The sequence below is a fragment of the Colletotrichum abscissum genome (assembly GCF_030869225.1).
Source record: "Colletotrichum abscissum strain IMI 504890 chromosome Unknown Scaffold_81.1, whole genome shotgun sequence".
Taxonomy (NCBI): domain Eukaryota; kingdom Fungi; phylum Ascomycota; class Sordariomycetes; order Glomerellales; family Glomerellaceae; genus Colletotrichum; species Colletotrichum abscissum.
Window position 1 is genome coordinate 14,025 of NW_026850527.1, and position 14,405 is coordinate 28,429.

The 14,405-nt window shown below is 51.4% G+C and overlaps 5 protein-coding genes across 5 annotated transcripts; 2 read left to right on the plus strand and 3 right to left on the minus strand.

Annotated features, from left to right (window-relative positions):
- Window positions 1-44: 44 nt before the first annotated feature.
- On the minus strand, window positions 45-688 carry CABS01_16074 (uncharacterized protein; the record flags this gene model as incomplete). The annotated part of the gene is made up of 3 exons (XM_060549406.1): window positions 45-99; window positions 159-402; window positions 469-688. The coding sequence occupies 3 exons, from the start codon at window positions 686-688 to the stop codon at window positions 45-47; spliced, it is 519 nt and encodes a 172-aa protein (XP_060390189.1).
- Window positions 689-1,054: 366 nt separating this feature from the next.
- On the plus strand, window positions 1,055-3,442 carry CABS01_16075 (helicase associated domain-containing protein; the record flags this gene model as incomplete). Its single annotated transcript, XM_060549407.1, has 1 exon — window positions 1,055-3,442. One exon carries the CDS (start codon window positions 1,055-1,057, stop codon window positions 3,440-3,442), a length of 2,388 nt encoding a protein of 795 aa, XP_060390190.1.
- A 121-nt stretch (window positions 3,443-3,563) lies between these two features.
- Window positions 3,564-8,291, minus strand: CABS01_16076 (uncharacterized protein; the record flags this gene model as incomplete). Its single annotated transcript, XM_060549408.1, has 7 exons — window positions 3,564-3,646; window positions 3,713-3,812; window positions 3,901-4,225; window positions 4,614-6,776; window positions 6,836-7,067; window positions 7,116-8,206; window positions 8,251-8,291. The coding sequence occupies 7 exons, from the start codon at window positions 8,289-8,291 to the stop codon at window positions 3,564-3,566; spliced, it is 4,035 nt and encodes a 1,344-aa protein (XP_060390191.1).
- A 2,502-nt stretch (window positions 8,292-10,793) lies between these two features.
- Window positions 10,794-12,708, minus strand: CABS01_16077 (phenylacetone monooxygenase; the record flags this gene model as incomplete). Its single annotated transcript, XM_060549409.1, has 4 exons — window positions 10,794-11,206; window positions 11,265-11,894; window positions 11,947-12,104; window positions 12,158-12,708. 4 exons carry the CDS (start codon window positions 12,706-12,708, stop codon window positions 10,794-10,796), a joined length of 1,752 nt encoding a protein of 583 aa, XP_060390192.1.
- Window positions 12,709-12,999: 291 nt separating this feature from the next.
- On the plus strand, window positions 13,000-13,334 carry CABS01_16078 (uncharacterized protein; the record flags this gene model as incomplete). Its single annotated transcript, XM_060549410.1, has 2 exons — window positions 13,000-13,092; window positions 13,170-13,334. 2 exons carry the CDS (start codon window positions 13,000-13,002, stop codon window positions 13,332-13,334), a joined length of 258 nt encoding a protein of 85 aa, XP_060390193.1.
- Between the last annotated feature and the right edge of the window lie 1,071 nt (window positions 13,335-14,405).

A 14,405-nucleotide genomic window follows, 5' to 3' on the forward strand; every position in this document is an offset into this window, starting at 1 on the left:
TGAAAATGTCCACAAAGAACATGAAAGAAGAGCTTGGTCGGTAATCAAATGTTCTCCAGCTTGTAAACTTCATAGGCCGGGGTTTCGTAAGGGTGTACGCTACAGAGAGCATATTGTCAATCGAAAGCAAGAAGAACTTTGAAGTTTAAACTTGATACCTTTTGAGAGCTGCCACAGCGGCTCTGGCAACATTTCTGTCAGAGCATAGGATTTCCACTCGGTATTCCAAGACTCGCTCAAGTTGGTCCACTGCGCCTGTGTGAGGGTCTGCCCCAGCTGCCGCTACGGGCCTGAATTGGCCTTGGCCGGTAAGTTCGAAGGCCACTTGAACATACTTGCCCTGGTCATAGACACCGGCACCCGTTTCGAAGATGGCGTCTTTGGTAGCGACCAAGTGGGAAGCTGTTGGAATCCCAGAGGAAGTTAGCATGCTTTGGTTTCTGTTCGATAATATCAAGCAGACCGAACCTGGCACGGTGTAAATAAGCTTGTAGCGGTCCGTCATTGTTTGACTGAAGATCGTGTGTCGACGAGAGAATGTCGTCAGGCTAGCCTCACTATATGAGAAGGCACGAGCAAGCAAGCGACTTGTATCGGTACGGCTGAGGGGAAACGCTTGAGAGCGAACAAAGTGACGCAATCTGCAATTGGAACACAGTATTTTCGATGTTGGGCGTCTGACCAGCATGGTGTATACGGGCAAAGTCAGTTACAGTCTGAAAAAGTGACGGGAGTATTTATTTCGCCAATTGAGAATCAACTACAGGCTACCATCGCTTATGTGTTTAACAGATTTCTGCCAATTTTCTCATTTCAACTATGCTATTCAAGAAGAGGCTCTGGAGGAGACGTTGCGGTCACGGTGATGAGGCGGTCAGGTACCTACCTATGTGCATATCCCAGGTGCCCTGTGCAAATATGGGGTAGATAAACTCGCCTGGTGCGAACCCAAACCCAGCGGTGTCCCCATAAATTTCTTCCTCTTTCCTCCCGTCAATTTCTCACTTATCCGCTGACTGCACATCACATCGCAAAATCTGTTAGCAACCTCAGCATGTCATCTGTACTGGACGCTGAACGCGCCCCCAAAAAGCGGAAGCTTGATGGCAAAAATACGATCAAGGTCGGCAACAAAGTCATTTCTCTCGAGGGATATCTCAACCCCCCAGCAAAGAAAAAAGAAACAGAAGTTCAGCAACGTCCAACGGAAGAGCTGCGGTCTATTCAGGAGACAGGAAATGATGCCACGTCGGACGCATTGGTCAAAGATCCAAAGGATTCGCACCAAACAGCTCCGACCTTCATCAAGCATTCATCGAAGACATCCCAGGATCGAGACAGGCCAAAATTTGACAAAAGAGGCCCAAGATGGAGAGAAGATCCTGCCTTGTTGAAGATCAGGCAAAAGTTACCCATCTGGGCACACCGAGAGGAGATACAAGCTCGCGTACGCCAAAATGATGTACTCCTTCTCGTTGGTGAAACTGGTTCCGGAAAAAGTACTCAAATACCTCAGTTCTTGGTCAGGGAGCCGTGGTGTAGGAGACAAATTGTCAGTATCGCAGGTGCAAGAGAAGTCAGTGTCGGTGGCATGATCGCAGTCACACAACCACGTCGAGTCGCCGCCACGACTTTAGCGCATCGAGTTTCTCGCGAGGCTGGGACGCCTCTCGGTGAGAGCCGTGATGGACTAGTTGGATACTCAGTTCGTTTTGATCATCAGGTCCCCAAGGGCACGAAGATCAAGTTCCTCACCGAAGGTATGCTTCTTCAGGAGCTTCTGAGAGATCCAGATTTGAAACAATACAGCGCCGTTATCGTTGACGAAATCCACGAGAGAAGTGTTGACGTGGATCTGGTGTCTGGATTCCTCAAGCAAATCCTGCTTAGTAGCAGGAAGGGCCGCGGCGGCATACCACTGAAGGTTGTTGTCATGAGTGCCACAGCGGATGTTGAGCGCATTCAAAGTTTCTTCTCTGCGAACGGTCCCGAAGGAAAAGGCGGCGGTGACGACTTGGTCGACAACAATACCAACTCTGTTGGAGTACTGAAGATCCAGGGTCGACAGTACCCGGTCAAGACGACACACACTCCCCAGCCAGTGCCGGATATTCAGGAATCTCTCTTGAAGACGATTTTCAAAATCCATATGGAAGAGCCGCTACCTGGCGATATTCTTGCTTTTCTGACCGGACAGGAGGAAATCGAATCCGCTCAGTCACTGCTCGAGGAATACGCCGCAACGCTGGCCTCCAATGTTCCCAAAATCAGTGTTCTACCCTTGTATGGTCAGCTTTCAATGGAAGGACAACATGCAGCTTTCCAGCCTGTTAAGGGAGGTTTCACGAGGAAAATCGTGCTGGCTACGAATATTGCTGAGACGTCCGTGACTGTACCTGGTGTACGTTACGTGGTGGACGGCGGCAAGGCCAAGGTCAAGCAATTCCGCGCTCGCCTCGGCATGGAATCATTACTAGCAAAACCTATCTCCAGATCTTCCGCCATCCAGCGAACAGGCCGTGCTGGTCGTGAAGGCCCTGGCAAGTGCTTCAGGCTATACACTGAAGGCACATTCAGCACACTCGAGGAAACAGACTTGCCAGAGATCCTGAGGATCGATGTTCTGGGAGCTGTCTTGACGATGAAAGCACGAGGCATTGATGACATTCTCGGGTTTCCCCTTATGGACACCCCGGATGTGGAAGCCATCGAACGAGCACTAGTCAGCCTTCATGGACTAGGTGCTTTGGCAGACGACGGCACGATCACCGAGGCTGGCCGCAAGATGGCCGGATTTCCCATCTCTGCGGCGTTTGGTGCAGTCCTGCTTGCCTCCGCCAAGCCAGAATTCGACTGCGTCCTAGAGACGATAGACGTCATCTCCTGCATCACGTCTGGCGACGACATCTTCCATCAGCTACAGTCGGAAGAACAACGCGAAGAAATTGAAGAACTCCGCAAGGAGCTCTACCGCCGGGAAGGCGACATCCTAACATATCTTACTACAATGCAACAATACGCCGCCGAGAACGCCGATCGCATACAGTGGTGCAAGCATAGAAAGGTCAACATTCGCAACATGAAGACAGCGCTCAACATTCGCAGGCAACTACGTAGCCTCTGCCTCAAAGAAGGTCTTCTGCCAGAGGCTCCACCGCCAGACCCCCAACCCTTTACTCCTCTAGCTCCGGAACAGGCCGAGGCTCTGCTCAAGTGCTTCCTCCGCGGCTTCGTGTCCAAGACGGCCATACTGGCACCGGATGCAAGCTACGTCACTTCACAAGGCAAGCACGTTGTTGCCATTCACCCGTCTAGTGTGTTACACGGGCAGAAGAAGGAGGCCATCATGTTCCTTGAGCATGTCTTCACGCAGAAAAACTATGCTAAGAAAGTAAGCATCATCCAGGCTGACTGGATTGTCGAGGCGCTTGAGGGTCACTAAGAGATGACTACGACACTGCGCAAAATGTACAAATTTACATAGATGTTAATACAAACGCGCATAAGTCGCGCATCTCGCATCTTTGACAATGACTGTGCTTTCCTTCATTAACGCAGCGATGTCATGATCGATCCTCGTCTTCCCCTGACTCACGCCGTTCTTTGATCGCCTGCATCAGCTCGTAAAGTTGACCGATTTGTTCGTCTAACAGGTAAATGAGTCGTCAGCCATTGTGAAGTCTCGGAAGAAATCATTGAAGAGACAACTCACCACTCATCTTAGCAACCTTGACGGGGTCAATCTTCTCGCCAACCCACGAGTTGCCCTCGATCTTTTGCGCGTATAATTGCCACTCAGTCAAGAAACCGATCTAGCACATTGCGGGAAAATTATGAGTCAGTTCCCTCGTGTAAAGAATGATTCCCACGTTCATGCCATCACCGAAGCAGAGAACGTACCAGATGCGCCGGGTTATCTACTGTGCGATGAGCACGGAATTCGGCCTTGATGTACTCGTCACCCAGGAGGCGCATCTCGGAAGGAAGATGCTTGCGGTGAGCGCGCAGAAGACGACGGTATAGCGGTATAGGAGGCAGAAGGGCCATCGGCGCGGGCCTGAGACCGTTAGCCTTCGAGACGGAGGCTGAGGCCATTCTCAAAACTGATGCAGACCGCATTGGTGACGAGTTGGCGGTGATGAAGTTTATTAGGTCGGGAGGCGGCGACAACGTCACTGGAGAGTGAGTCGTGGATCGATGTGACTTATGACACCGGAAGTCAATACTTCTCTTGTGCTTTCAATTTAATGGATGACGACCACCTTGTTGCGGATTGTTCAAGATACTAGCAAATGATGTTTGGGCATTTCGTCATGCAAATCACCATTTTCTGATAGGAGGTCAACGAGGTGACCCATACAGTGCCCGGTGACGAGAATTGCACACAGTATCTACTTCATTCATGGGTAAGTATTAAGAGGTAGGTGCTCTGTGCAAGAACTGAGAAGTCATACTACACAAAATTGTCACCCACAAGTCGTCTTGACTTCAAAAGTTCAGTTGAAAGAACCGTCGTTACATTTTACGGTTCACTCTTGCGCGCTTTCTATTCCATTTCGCGTATTGCGTCCCCCTCTAGTTCGTCGGGCACGAGGGGCTCGAGAACCACTGACGATGACATCCAAGTCAGCAAACGGTGATCCCGGTTGGGCACCTCCTTGGGTACAAAATGGCATCCTCCAGAAAACATGTATCCGCCGGCTTGGAAATCCTCTTGCACGAGGCCTGTACCCCCATTCCTTATTTTCTCCATCGCCCACCTTGTTCTCTGCTTGAGAGGATGCTGCCGATGTAGAATATCCTCCCAACCATGGAGGCATTCCTCCCAAAGCCGGATAGCCTCCTCTGTCTTGTGACACCGGGCCAACACACCCGCCAGCTGGTCCATCGTTGCCAGTGTATCAAGATGTGTCCTCCAAAGAATCGTTTCGCTTGTCTCGAGAACCTCGCGCAAGATTTTCTCTGCTTCTTCAAATCGGTTCAGGTTCGCGCAACTAGTTGCGACATTTCGCTTCGATGGCAGGATCCTCGAGTTGTTTTCCAACCCCTCTTCAACGGCGAGGACTTTGCGCCACATCCAATCCGCTTCATGGTATTGCCCCAGGTCTGAACACGATGCTGCGACGCTGTTCAATGCGCTCAGTGTTGTAAGGGAAAAGACTTTTTTCTCCACACACCGCCGGAGGAAATGCATGTCAATACTGTAAGCCATCTCAGCATTGCCCTCCATCCGAAAGACGGTTGCCAGTGTTCTCACAGTTTTGCGCCACCAGCTTCTATCTCGCCCGGCTTTCTCCTCAACTTCCATCCCTAAGTCTAGAAGTATAACTAGCAAGTCTTTGGCTTCCTTGTACCTTGCTTGGATAATGTGTATTTGTATGAGGTCGATAACGATGTGAGGGTAGTAGCGCGCGATGTCGACGTCAATGGGTTCCTCATTCAAGCGTTCCTCACTCAACCTGTGAATATGTCGAAAAAGAGCCTGAGCCTCTCTTAATCTGCTGGAATTCCGGTAGGTCTTGGCCAGATCCCAAGAGACTCCTAATGTTGCAATGTCTGCAGGCCCGAATATCTCTTGGCTAGCAGGAAGGATCTGCTCCAAGACCTTGGTGGCTTTGTTCCAGAGTCCCAAATCCATAAGCACACTTGCGTATATACCTTCCCTATGAGTCTCCCTCGTCAACCTCATGAACTCCAGGCTTCCGTGCTTAAAACAAGCCTGCATATGCGGCAGCACCTGAGGGCGAAAGAGCTCCGAACTGAGGCCATTATTTCTCTCAATCGTAAGATAGAGTATCTCGCCAGCGGCTTTGCGTTGCGAGGTCAGAGTTTCGGGCTTCATTCGGTCTCTGGCCCAAGAGTGCACTAAAATATGCATAGAATACCACCAATCGACCAAGGTAGACCTCTTGATCAAAGAATAGCTTCTGAGCGTCGCGATTCCATCGTCGAAGTTGGTTCGATCCCAATCGCCTTCTCTAGTAATGTCGAGCAACGAAAGTGGCCCAATGCCAGCGCTACCCTCTTCGCCGTGCAATAGTCCTAGATCCCTTCTTTTACTGACTGCTGCCCTACTGAGAATCTCACTTGTGATCTTCTCATTATGGTAGAAGCAGAATATATTGAGAATACGAAGGGCGTTCAAGGCAGCCCGGCCTGGGTAGCCTTTCTCTTGTGACCGCTTTTCCAATGCCACATACGAGAGCTCAAATGTACCATATACAGCAGGGTTATGCTCAAAGACTCCCGGGTACATGGGGTCTTCTAGCATGTCTTTTCGGCGTTCCTGGAAGTTGCCGAGGTAGTTTTTGAATGAGCAGTCCTGGTTGTGAATGTAGGAACCGGCCTGGTCGATGGCCAACGGGAGGTATCCAAGCTCGCGAACGATTTCTCTTCCGTGTCTGTCTTCATCATCTCCGAAATTTGTCTTTTGCCTTTTCGAGGCGCGAAGGAATAGGATGACTGCATCCTCTGCGTCCATGATGTCTACCGGGATTGTTTGGTCGGCGTCAAGGGTGGGTGACATATCTTTCCTTCTGCTGGTGAAGATAATGTTTCCAGTATTCCCTGGAGGAAGACGTTTGCTCACATCGATTGTGTCATTATTGTCGAAGACAAGAAGCCACTCTTCAGCGTGACTCTGCGCCAGCCAATTGCGTACTCTCCCAAAGTCAGGTCTGCTGGGCTCTCCACCGAAAATCTCAGCTGTTAGCAATCTGAAGCTTTCGTAGATCGAAGCTGTGGTGGCGGCGTTGATCCAAAATATCCGATCGAATCTAAGATATGCGAAATTAGTGAGGAAATCGTGGGTTGAGATGAACGTCATGCCACCTACCTCGACCCGTACAAGTCTCTAAATCTGAGGACAATCTGCGTCTTCCCAACTCCTCCCATGCCCCAAATTCTGAGGTGTCTTCTAGGTGAAGATCCGGAGGGGCGTTCGCAAAAGTATTGTCCCATCTTGTTGAGTATGTCTAATCTACCAGTGAATTGAGGGCTTGCAATGCTGTTGATCTGAACCTCTTGCTCAACGGCTTGCCTCGAGGCTTCTTCGGATACTGCGTGGCCTACTGCGAGTCAGTTACTGAGCGGAGGAACTTAGAGAGGATACTTACATGCGGCATCAAGAGACAGGTTGACGCCCTCCTTTGCATACAACATGCTGGCGATTTTGTCGAGATGGTCAGAGACTTCAGAGCCTTGGATGTACCTCTCCGTTGCCGCCCGCAACAACCCCATTTTCTTATATTCATTCAGCTTGATATCTGCAGCACCCCGGTCCAAATTCAACCGCCAATATGCGTAGTGTGTTTTCTGGAACCGTTGCTCTAGGGCTTGGTGCTCAGGCTCGGAATCAGTCAGCGATGCTTTGGCATGCTTGAGAATCTTTATCGTGCCTCTTGAGAAGAGTGCGCCGCTGCCTTGTCTGGCCACGACTGGACGATCTACAAGCTGTCCTTGAGGAACCACATTGACTTTTTTATCGGAGACTTTCAGTCCGGTGCCCAAGCTGAGAAGAAAGCCCAACGTCCTCCTCGGACCGAAGTAGGACTCGGCCTCACTCAACACAAGGCGAGCCGGGTTGTTGCAGGTCACGGCACCGTCGACGTACTGGTCCCTCTCCGCCTCGACTTCGATGGAGATTGGGTGGAAAAATGTCGGTGCCGCTGATGTTGCCCTTGCCGCCTCCCAAATTTCCACATTGTGAGCGCAGTTGCTGCTCCCTTTGTACGTTCGGAAGAGGTAGGCTTCGTAGGCGTCATATGTGGCTGCGCAGACAAAAGCGAGCCCCCTTTCCCTCGTGTCGTCGAGCATCGTGGTCTTTGCGAGCTTCTTCTTGGTTACATTGTCTTGTATGATCTTGACGAGTGTTTCCTCTTTATAAGTTCTGTTCCACCACCGCCTGCGGTTCTTCTTTCGAAAAACGTCCTTTGCAAAACTTTCGTATGCGTTGATGGCTTCCTCAGTCGACATACCCATGCGACCTAACATGATGGCAATTAGTCTTTCCAACGATCTGCTGTTAGCGGAACTTTGCAACACGGTGTATTGGAAAGACCAACTAACCCCCCAGTACTTGTGCCACCCATCAAATGGAAATAGTCCTGAGGCTTGGGTAATTCTCTGAGTCCTGCCACCTTCTGTAGCCGCTTCATAATCTCGTGTAGTATGACGAGTTCTGATATCCCTCTGATGCCTCCACCGTCTGCCTCGTGTTAGATTAGGCCTCCCAAATGGCCAAGGAGCAACATACCCAACGACAAAAGATAGATTGGCTCATCTTGGCTCATCTTGCGACGATCTAGAACAAAAACCCAAGCAGTGTACGATCAAGAGTGAAACAACGAAGTCCATATAAGAAATAGTGAATAGGTTCATAAGGATAGCGATTCCCGGCTTTCGAGCCAGGCAAATGCAAAACTTGCGCATTCAACAGGGAACCAAGGTGAGGGACAGTGGCACTTCTTCAATGAATCCGCTCAACCAACATCTGGGCAGTGCAGATACTTGCCCGAAGATCAAGCCCACGAGAGGGGCCTTCTTTGGAATCCGCCCCGATGCATTATGCATGCTAAGCGCCTAGCACCCGCCAGGATATGGAGCAGACACGGCCGCATACACACCAATAGGCCTGCGAACTCTCATCCTGGCTGCCAACACCGACTTTCCGACATGCATATTTCATCGGCTGACCACTACTGCAGTTAACTTGTCTAGGTAAGGTTGTAACCAGACGCAGCAAACCTGAGAACCTGTGGCAACCCGATGTAGTGGTCAAATGTGCGCCTCAGTTGGCAGGCTTAATAGCGACTGTCACGTTCGCGCAGCAATTGTCAGTCTGCCCTCCTGCAGACCCTGGTTGAAACGGAGGGGCGCAGCATGTTCCCAACATACGTGACCGAAGGCAGAACAAGATGGACTACGAACAAGCAACTGTGGATGCTGCTTGACAATCTCATTGAGAAGGCATTCGTGAGAAGCGCCACAAAACCGAGAAATGGGGTGAAAGGTATATGATCAGACATCTGTAGGAGTCAGAAGACAAGAGGAAGATGAGACTCGGAATTGGTCGGTGCATGATTCTAAGCGCCGGCTTTATGGAGCGGGTCGGGCCACTGAACGGGGTGGCGCTATGATGATCGACTGAACCAACAAACTACGTGCCAACCAACCATTTCTCATGCAGGACCATCAACCCGGCTGAACTTTTACTTTTCAAGTAGTCAAAAAAGTCTAATGAAAGTACTGTACATGAGCTGGGAAGTTCGGAGTCTGTAGAGGGCTAAGCTGGTTGCTCTTCGGCTCACTGTTTCGTCCATCTTATCTCAATGACAACATCCATCATTGAGAGATTTTATCAGGAGCTTGAATCAACTGGCCAAGATCTTTGGGTGCCCTGTTTCTGTTCCAGAGGGACACTGGAGTTCAAAACGTCACTCATGCCACCATGTCTGGCGAAACCGATAATGCAAGCCGAGACTAGTCCCCGGTCTGAACCTATACTAGGCAACTCACAGGTCTGTACTAGATCATGTCCAGGGATCCCGACAGATGAGGATATCATCCAAGAATTTCCCTTCAGGAGGGGACAACGTTAGCGCACTTCGAAGAAACCGGTTGAAGAGCTGCATATATACGCCTTCAGAGTCTGAGATCCAATCTCCATCAACTTCCTTCGGTATAACACTGACATAATGGATAGATGTCTCTGTCGCAAAATAGACTATCGCCCTTTTGATGATACTCTTTCTCCAAAGTCGAAGACTCTACTCCCCAGCATCTCGGCCGCAAGGTTTCGAGATGACGGAGTTGTCAATAGTCTACATTAAACCATCAAATTCACTCGAAGCCATACTAGTTACTCGGCTCCAGTATAATGCCGTATCAGAGCGTAACTCGTTCAGCAATAGTTTTGAATCACCTGCCTTTATTCTACGTGCAGCATTCCGTTATCTCCAGCCAAACAAATCTTCAGTTGCAGGGCAAGCCACTGGAGGCTCATGGACTAGTATTACCGTCCATTCGATGGTACTCGTTCTTTGAGGCGGAGATCATGTTCCATTTCCATCAAGCCAAAGATAAACTGCTTCGTCTAAGCAATTCCAACCCAACCTTCAAGTTACATGTACTGGAACCAACAGGCATTCGTGTTGCCTATTTGGGCCGGTACAAGCCATATCTCACATTAAGACAACACCAGCGCAATCGAGACTTCCTCCCAACGACCCAAAACAGCGCCATTACCAATTATCCGGTCGAGCCCTCGCATCTCCCGCAGGAACTCCGCACGAACAGGCATTACACAGCTGGACCAGGGGAAAACTGGTCAGTTGGTTCACGGGGCCACCCAGCAACGTACCCAACACTCGGGTGCGCCGCGCCAAGTTGCCTGGACACAACCACTCCGTGGCTCAGCATCCGAGACATTGGGAGATTCCCGCAGACCGCGGCTCCTCCGACTTAAGGAGAAAAAAAAAATAGGGGTCTCACTTGACGACTCGAGGCCCAGGCAACAAGTTTGGGTCCACAGGGGAAAGCAATAGTGGTGTCATAAAGTTAACGTGTGATTCCTGTCTGTGCAGTGTGTCACACGCCATTCTGGTATTAGACTTGCTTGAATCGTCAAACACTCAAATCGGACTTCATCATCCGTCGTGCCTAGAACTAGACCCTTCCCAGAAATCAACGCCTGCAAACCACCCAGAAAGTGATGCCACTGAGTACAAGACCCAGCCGTCTATCCCTGTCTATGTACAAGGCAATGTTGGTCCCCGCGGCCCCCAACGCCATTATCATGAAGGCGGCGCTCCAGCCTTGAGCATCGCCATCTCTGGCGCCGTGAACCCGTTGCCCAAGTATGCGAATCGGTTCTGCTTCGAATTCTCATACGTGTACTCCCAGTCCTCGCCCCTAAATCGCTCCAGCAAGCGGATGAAGTGCATACGGCTCCCGGGATACAGACCTGTCACAGGGCCGTTGACCTCGCCTTGCTTATACCAAGATCTGCATCCGCCCGCAAAGACTGTGCGAGGCATGATGGCTGAGATGTGCTCAAAATAGTCCTCCACGGCCGCTTCAGACGGGGCGATAGTCCGCACGCCTTCTGTCTGGCATTTGAGGATAGTATTGGCGATGTAAGTGGCAATGTGCTCGCTTAGCGTAAAGACATCACCCTGCACAACAGGCGCATTGGGCCCCAGGAACTCTACAGCAAGCAGGATGGTTAGTTTCGAAGCGGTAAGCGCAAGGGAATCCCGACTTACTGAAGAAGTTTGGCAGACCAGCAACAGCAAGGGACATGTATGCTTTAGGAGTTTGCTCGGACCAGATGTCCTGCAAGTTGCCGTGTCGACCGACTAACGGGAACGAGGGGAGGAACGATGAGTCGAAGCCAGTGGCACAGACGACAACGTCGACTTCGAGGATCTCCCCAGTGGCCAGTTCTATGCCTTGCGGCACAAACCTCTTGATGGCGTCGGTGTGAAGGGAGACCCGGGGATCGTGGAACGATTCGAGATATCCAGGGGCGGGAGTGAGTCGCTTACACCCGAGGGGAAAGTCGGGTATCAGCTGCTTGCAGAGCTTCTCATTTCCCTTGAGCATCGCAGTCATGAATTCTTTAGTCTTTCCCAGCGCCCAAGCCTGTTGAGGGCTTCCCGCAATGAGAGAGATGGCGAACTTGATGTTGGAGTCCATCTCGAGAGTCTTAGTAAACTTGTTGTAGAAGGCCTGGTCATTTTTGAACTTTTCAATCGTCGCCGCTGAGAATCGCTCGTTCTCGTCCATCTCAATTTGGTCCAGGAGAGCTGCTGAAGGCCCCATCTTCATTGTGGCAACTCGAGGAGGGATAATCAAGGTGGGCGTCCGGATGACGTGATGTAGCTTCTTCACGTCTGCTTGCTGTGAGCTGGCTGCGTCGCCATGATAGGGATGGTATATACTCACGTGGTCTCATTGCTGGGACGATCTGGACGCCGGACGCACCATTCCCAATGACCGCTACCGTCTTGTTTGTATAGTCAAAGTTCTTAGGCCAGTTTGCGCTGTGAATTAGGGTACCCTCGAAAACCGCGATGTCTTCCACGTCCGGGAATCTCCATTTACTAGGCAAGTCAGACGTTAATATAATACACAACTCCAATGGAGATGTACGTACTTCAAGATACCAGTTGCGTCAATGAAAAAGTTGGCATAATCTTCAAAGACGGCGCCAGTCCCCAAGTTCTTGATCTGCAACTCCCACACGGCCTTGGACTCCGACCAAGCCGCGCCGATGATCTGGTGCGAAGTCTTGATAAAGGGCCGCAGCTTCTCGTCGTCACATATTTGGCAAAGGTAGTCCTCAATCTCTGCCGCGGGGGCAAAGAAGCTCGACCAGGCCGGATTCGGTCTCCAGCTGAACTGGTAGTTGTGGCTAGGCACGTCGCACTTGCACCCAGGGTACCGGTTCTCGAACCAGGTACCCCCGACATTCTCGTTCTTCTCATAGACCACAAGCTCGTACGTCGAGGGACCGAGGGTGTTTCTCAGGGTGCGTATCAGGTTGATGCCGCTTGCACCGGCGCCGATCCCGACAATGCGAATGGGTTGCGGAGTCCCGAACGGCGCTTCCTTCACAGTGTAGGCGGTATTGGTGCGAACAGGTTGACTGGATCCGCTACCCTGGGCGTCGACATGACGAGATAGTTGAGGGAGTTGCCGTGTCATTGTGAAAGTTGCTGGTTTGCGTGCCTGTGGAGCTACCTAGGCAGAGAATAGAGAGGAAGAAGAGACCGGTTTATATCTGAGTTGAAGTTGCCAAGGGGTGTTGAGTCCCGAGGAAGGCGCCAGCGAGTGGCTGTAAGGAATCTGTTTCCGAACAAGCGCCTTTCTCCTGCTCGCTTGGTGGAGATACGGTTTAAAGAGAGGATGCGGGCGGGTGACTGTGGACTTTTGGCAAGTGTAGCGCGCGGCGGCCTGTCACGGAGACTAGCCAATAATTGCAAAGGAGCCTTTACCATGGCAGAATGGGATGAGACAAACCGGAAAGCGCCAGAGAGGAAGAAGCAACGAGTGAATCCGCTGGAGCGGGATCCAAAAGACGTTGTCCTTGTCAGTGACAGGCAGCATAGTCCGAGGTGAAATCTACCATGCCTCCGCGACTAACACCAAAAACCGCACCACCTTAGTGTGGAAACTACGAGCTGACGCAGTACAGCTTTCTTGTCAAGAGGCATACCTACATAGACTTTGACGATGAAAAGGAGACAGCTCACATGAAACAAAACGGTGGACTCTACGGACAGAGAGGCGCCAATGGGCATGGGTCCTCTCAATTGGGGATTCTGTCGTAGGAGCCTAGGAGGGGTCTGCACCGGGCCTCATTGTTGGTTGATTTACGACGGGCAGTTTATCAATCTTGGCTGGTGCAACGGCACATGGTGTGGCTGCACGTATCCAAATGACTTTGGAACAAGGCTGGTCCATGGGCAGAAAGAATTGAACAAAATGGGTTGTCTGCACGTCTGCTAGCTCGTTGCGGTCAAGCAAGGTCCGATTAGCAAGAAAAGGGTCCTGGGCTGGACCAGGTCGTAAACCATCCAACCACGGCGAGAGGAGGGAAGAACCGGGCTGAGGGGTGTTCATGGCATGGATCTAAGTACGGTGAGTGGCGAATCACGACTCTTGCCGCACTGGAGGATGGAAGCTTGGAGCCGGAGCGGGATCGTGGTGAGTGCCGCGGACGGGGGGCGATATGGAGCGCAAACCGGGGCGTATCTACGGATGGAGAAGATGCCATTGTAGGGGCCTGACCCCGGCCGTTTCCTGGAGGCAAAAGACAATGCGGTCCTGAGGTTGAGGATGCTTTGGCTGCCGACCGTTCGATCAGCTTCATTATTTCCTTGACGACATCTCAGCTGACGAAGAACCGAAGAAAGGGGATGTGTGATGCCCTGATTAGAGTGGATCGCCGAGAGAGGGAATCGCGAGTGCCGGGTCCATTGTCGATCGGCCGTGAGCATGTTCGGCGCCGCATGGTAGAGATGGTGGGATGACGGGAGGGGGCGGCATCCTCGCGCGTTTGCTGACCACTGAGACACGAGATCTCATTTGAAGGAGCACAAAGCTCGAGATGCACCAGATCCTCCGGGCCTTTAGGATGCAGAGATGCGTGTCTGTCTGGCAGGCATCTGCAGCTGAGCCCATGAACCACTGCGGCCACGGCTTGCAGGTTCGTCATGTGCCATGAACGGCCGCTGGCTCTTCAGCTTGCGCCCCTTTTTTTCAATCTACCTTACGTGAAGAGCAAGCGCAGATGGTAGACCAGAGCATGCGCGAGAGATGCGGTCAGAGACGTGGGAGGAATAGGCTCAGCTGCGGATCATTTTCCCGAACGCCACTCAGCCTATTAAAGTTGCAGCTTT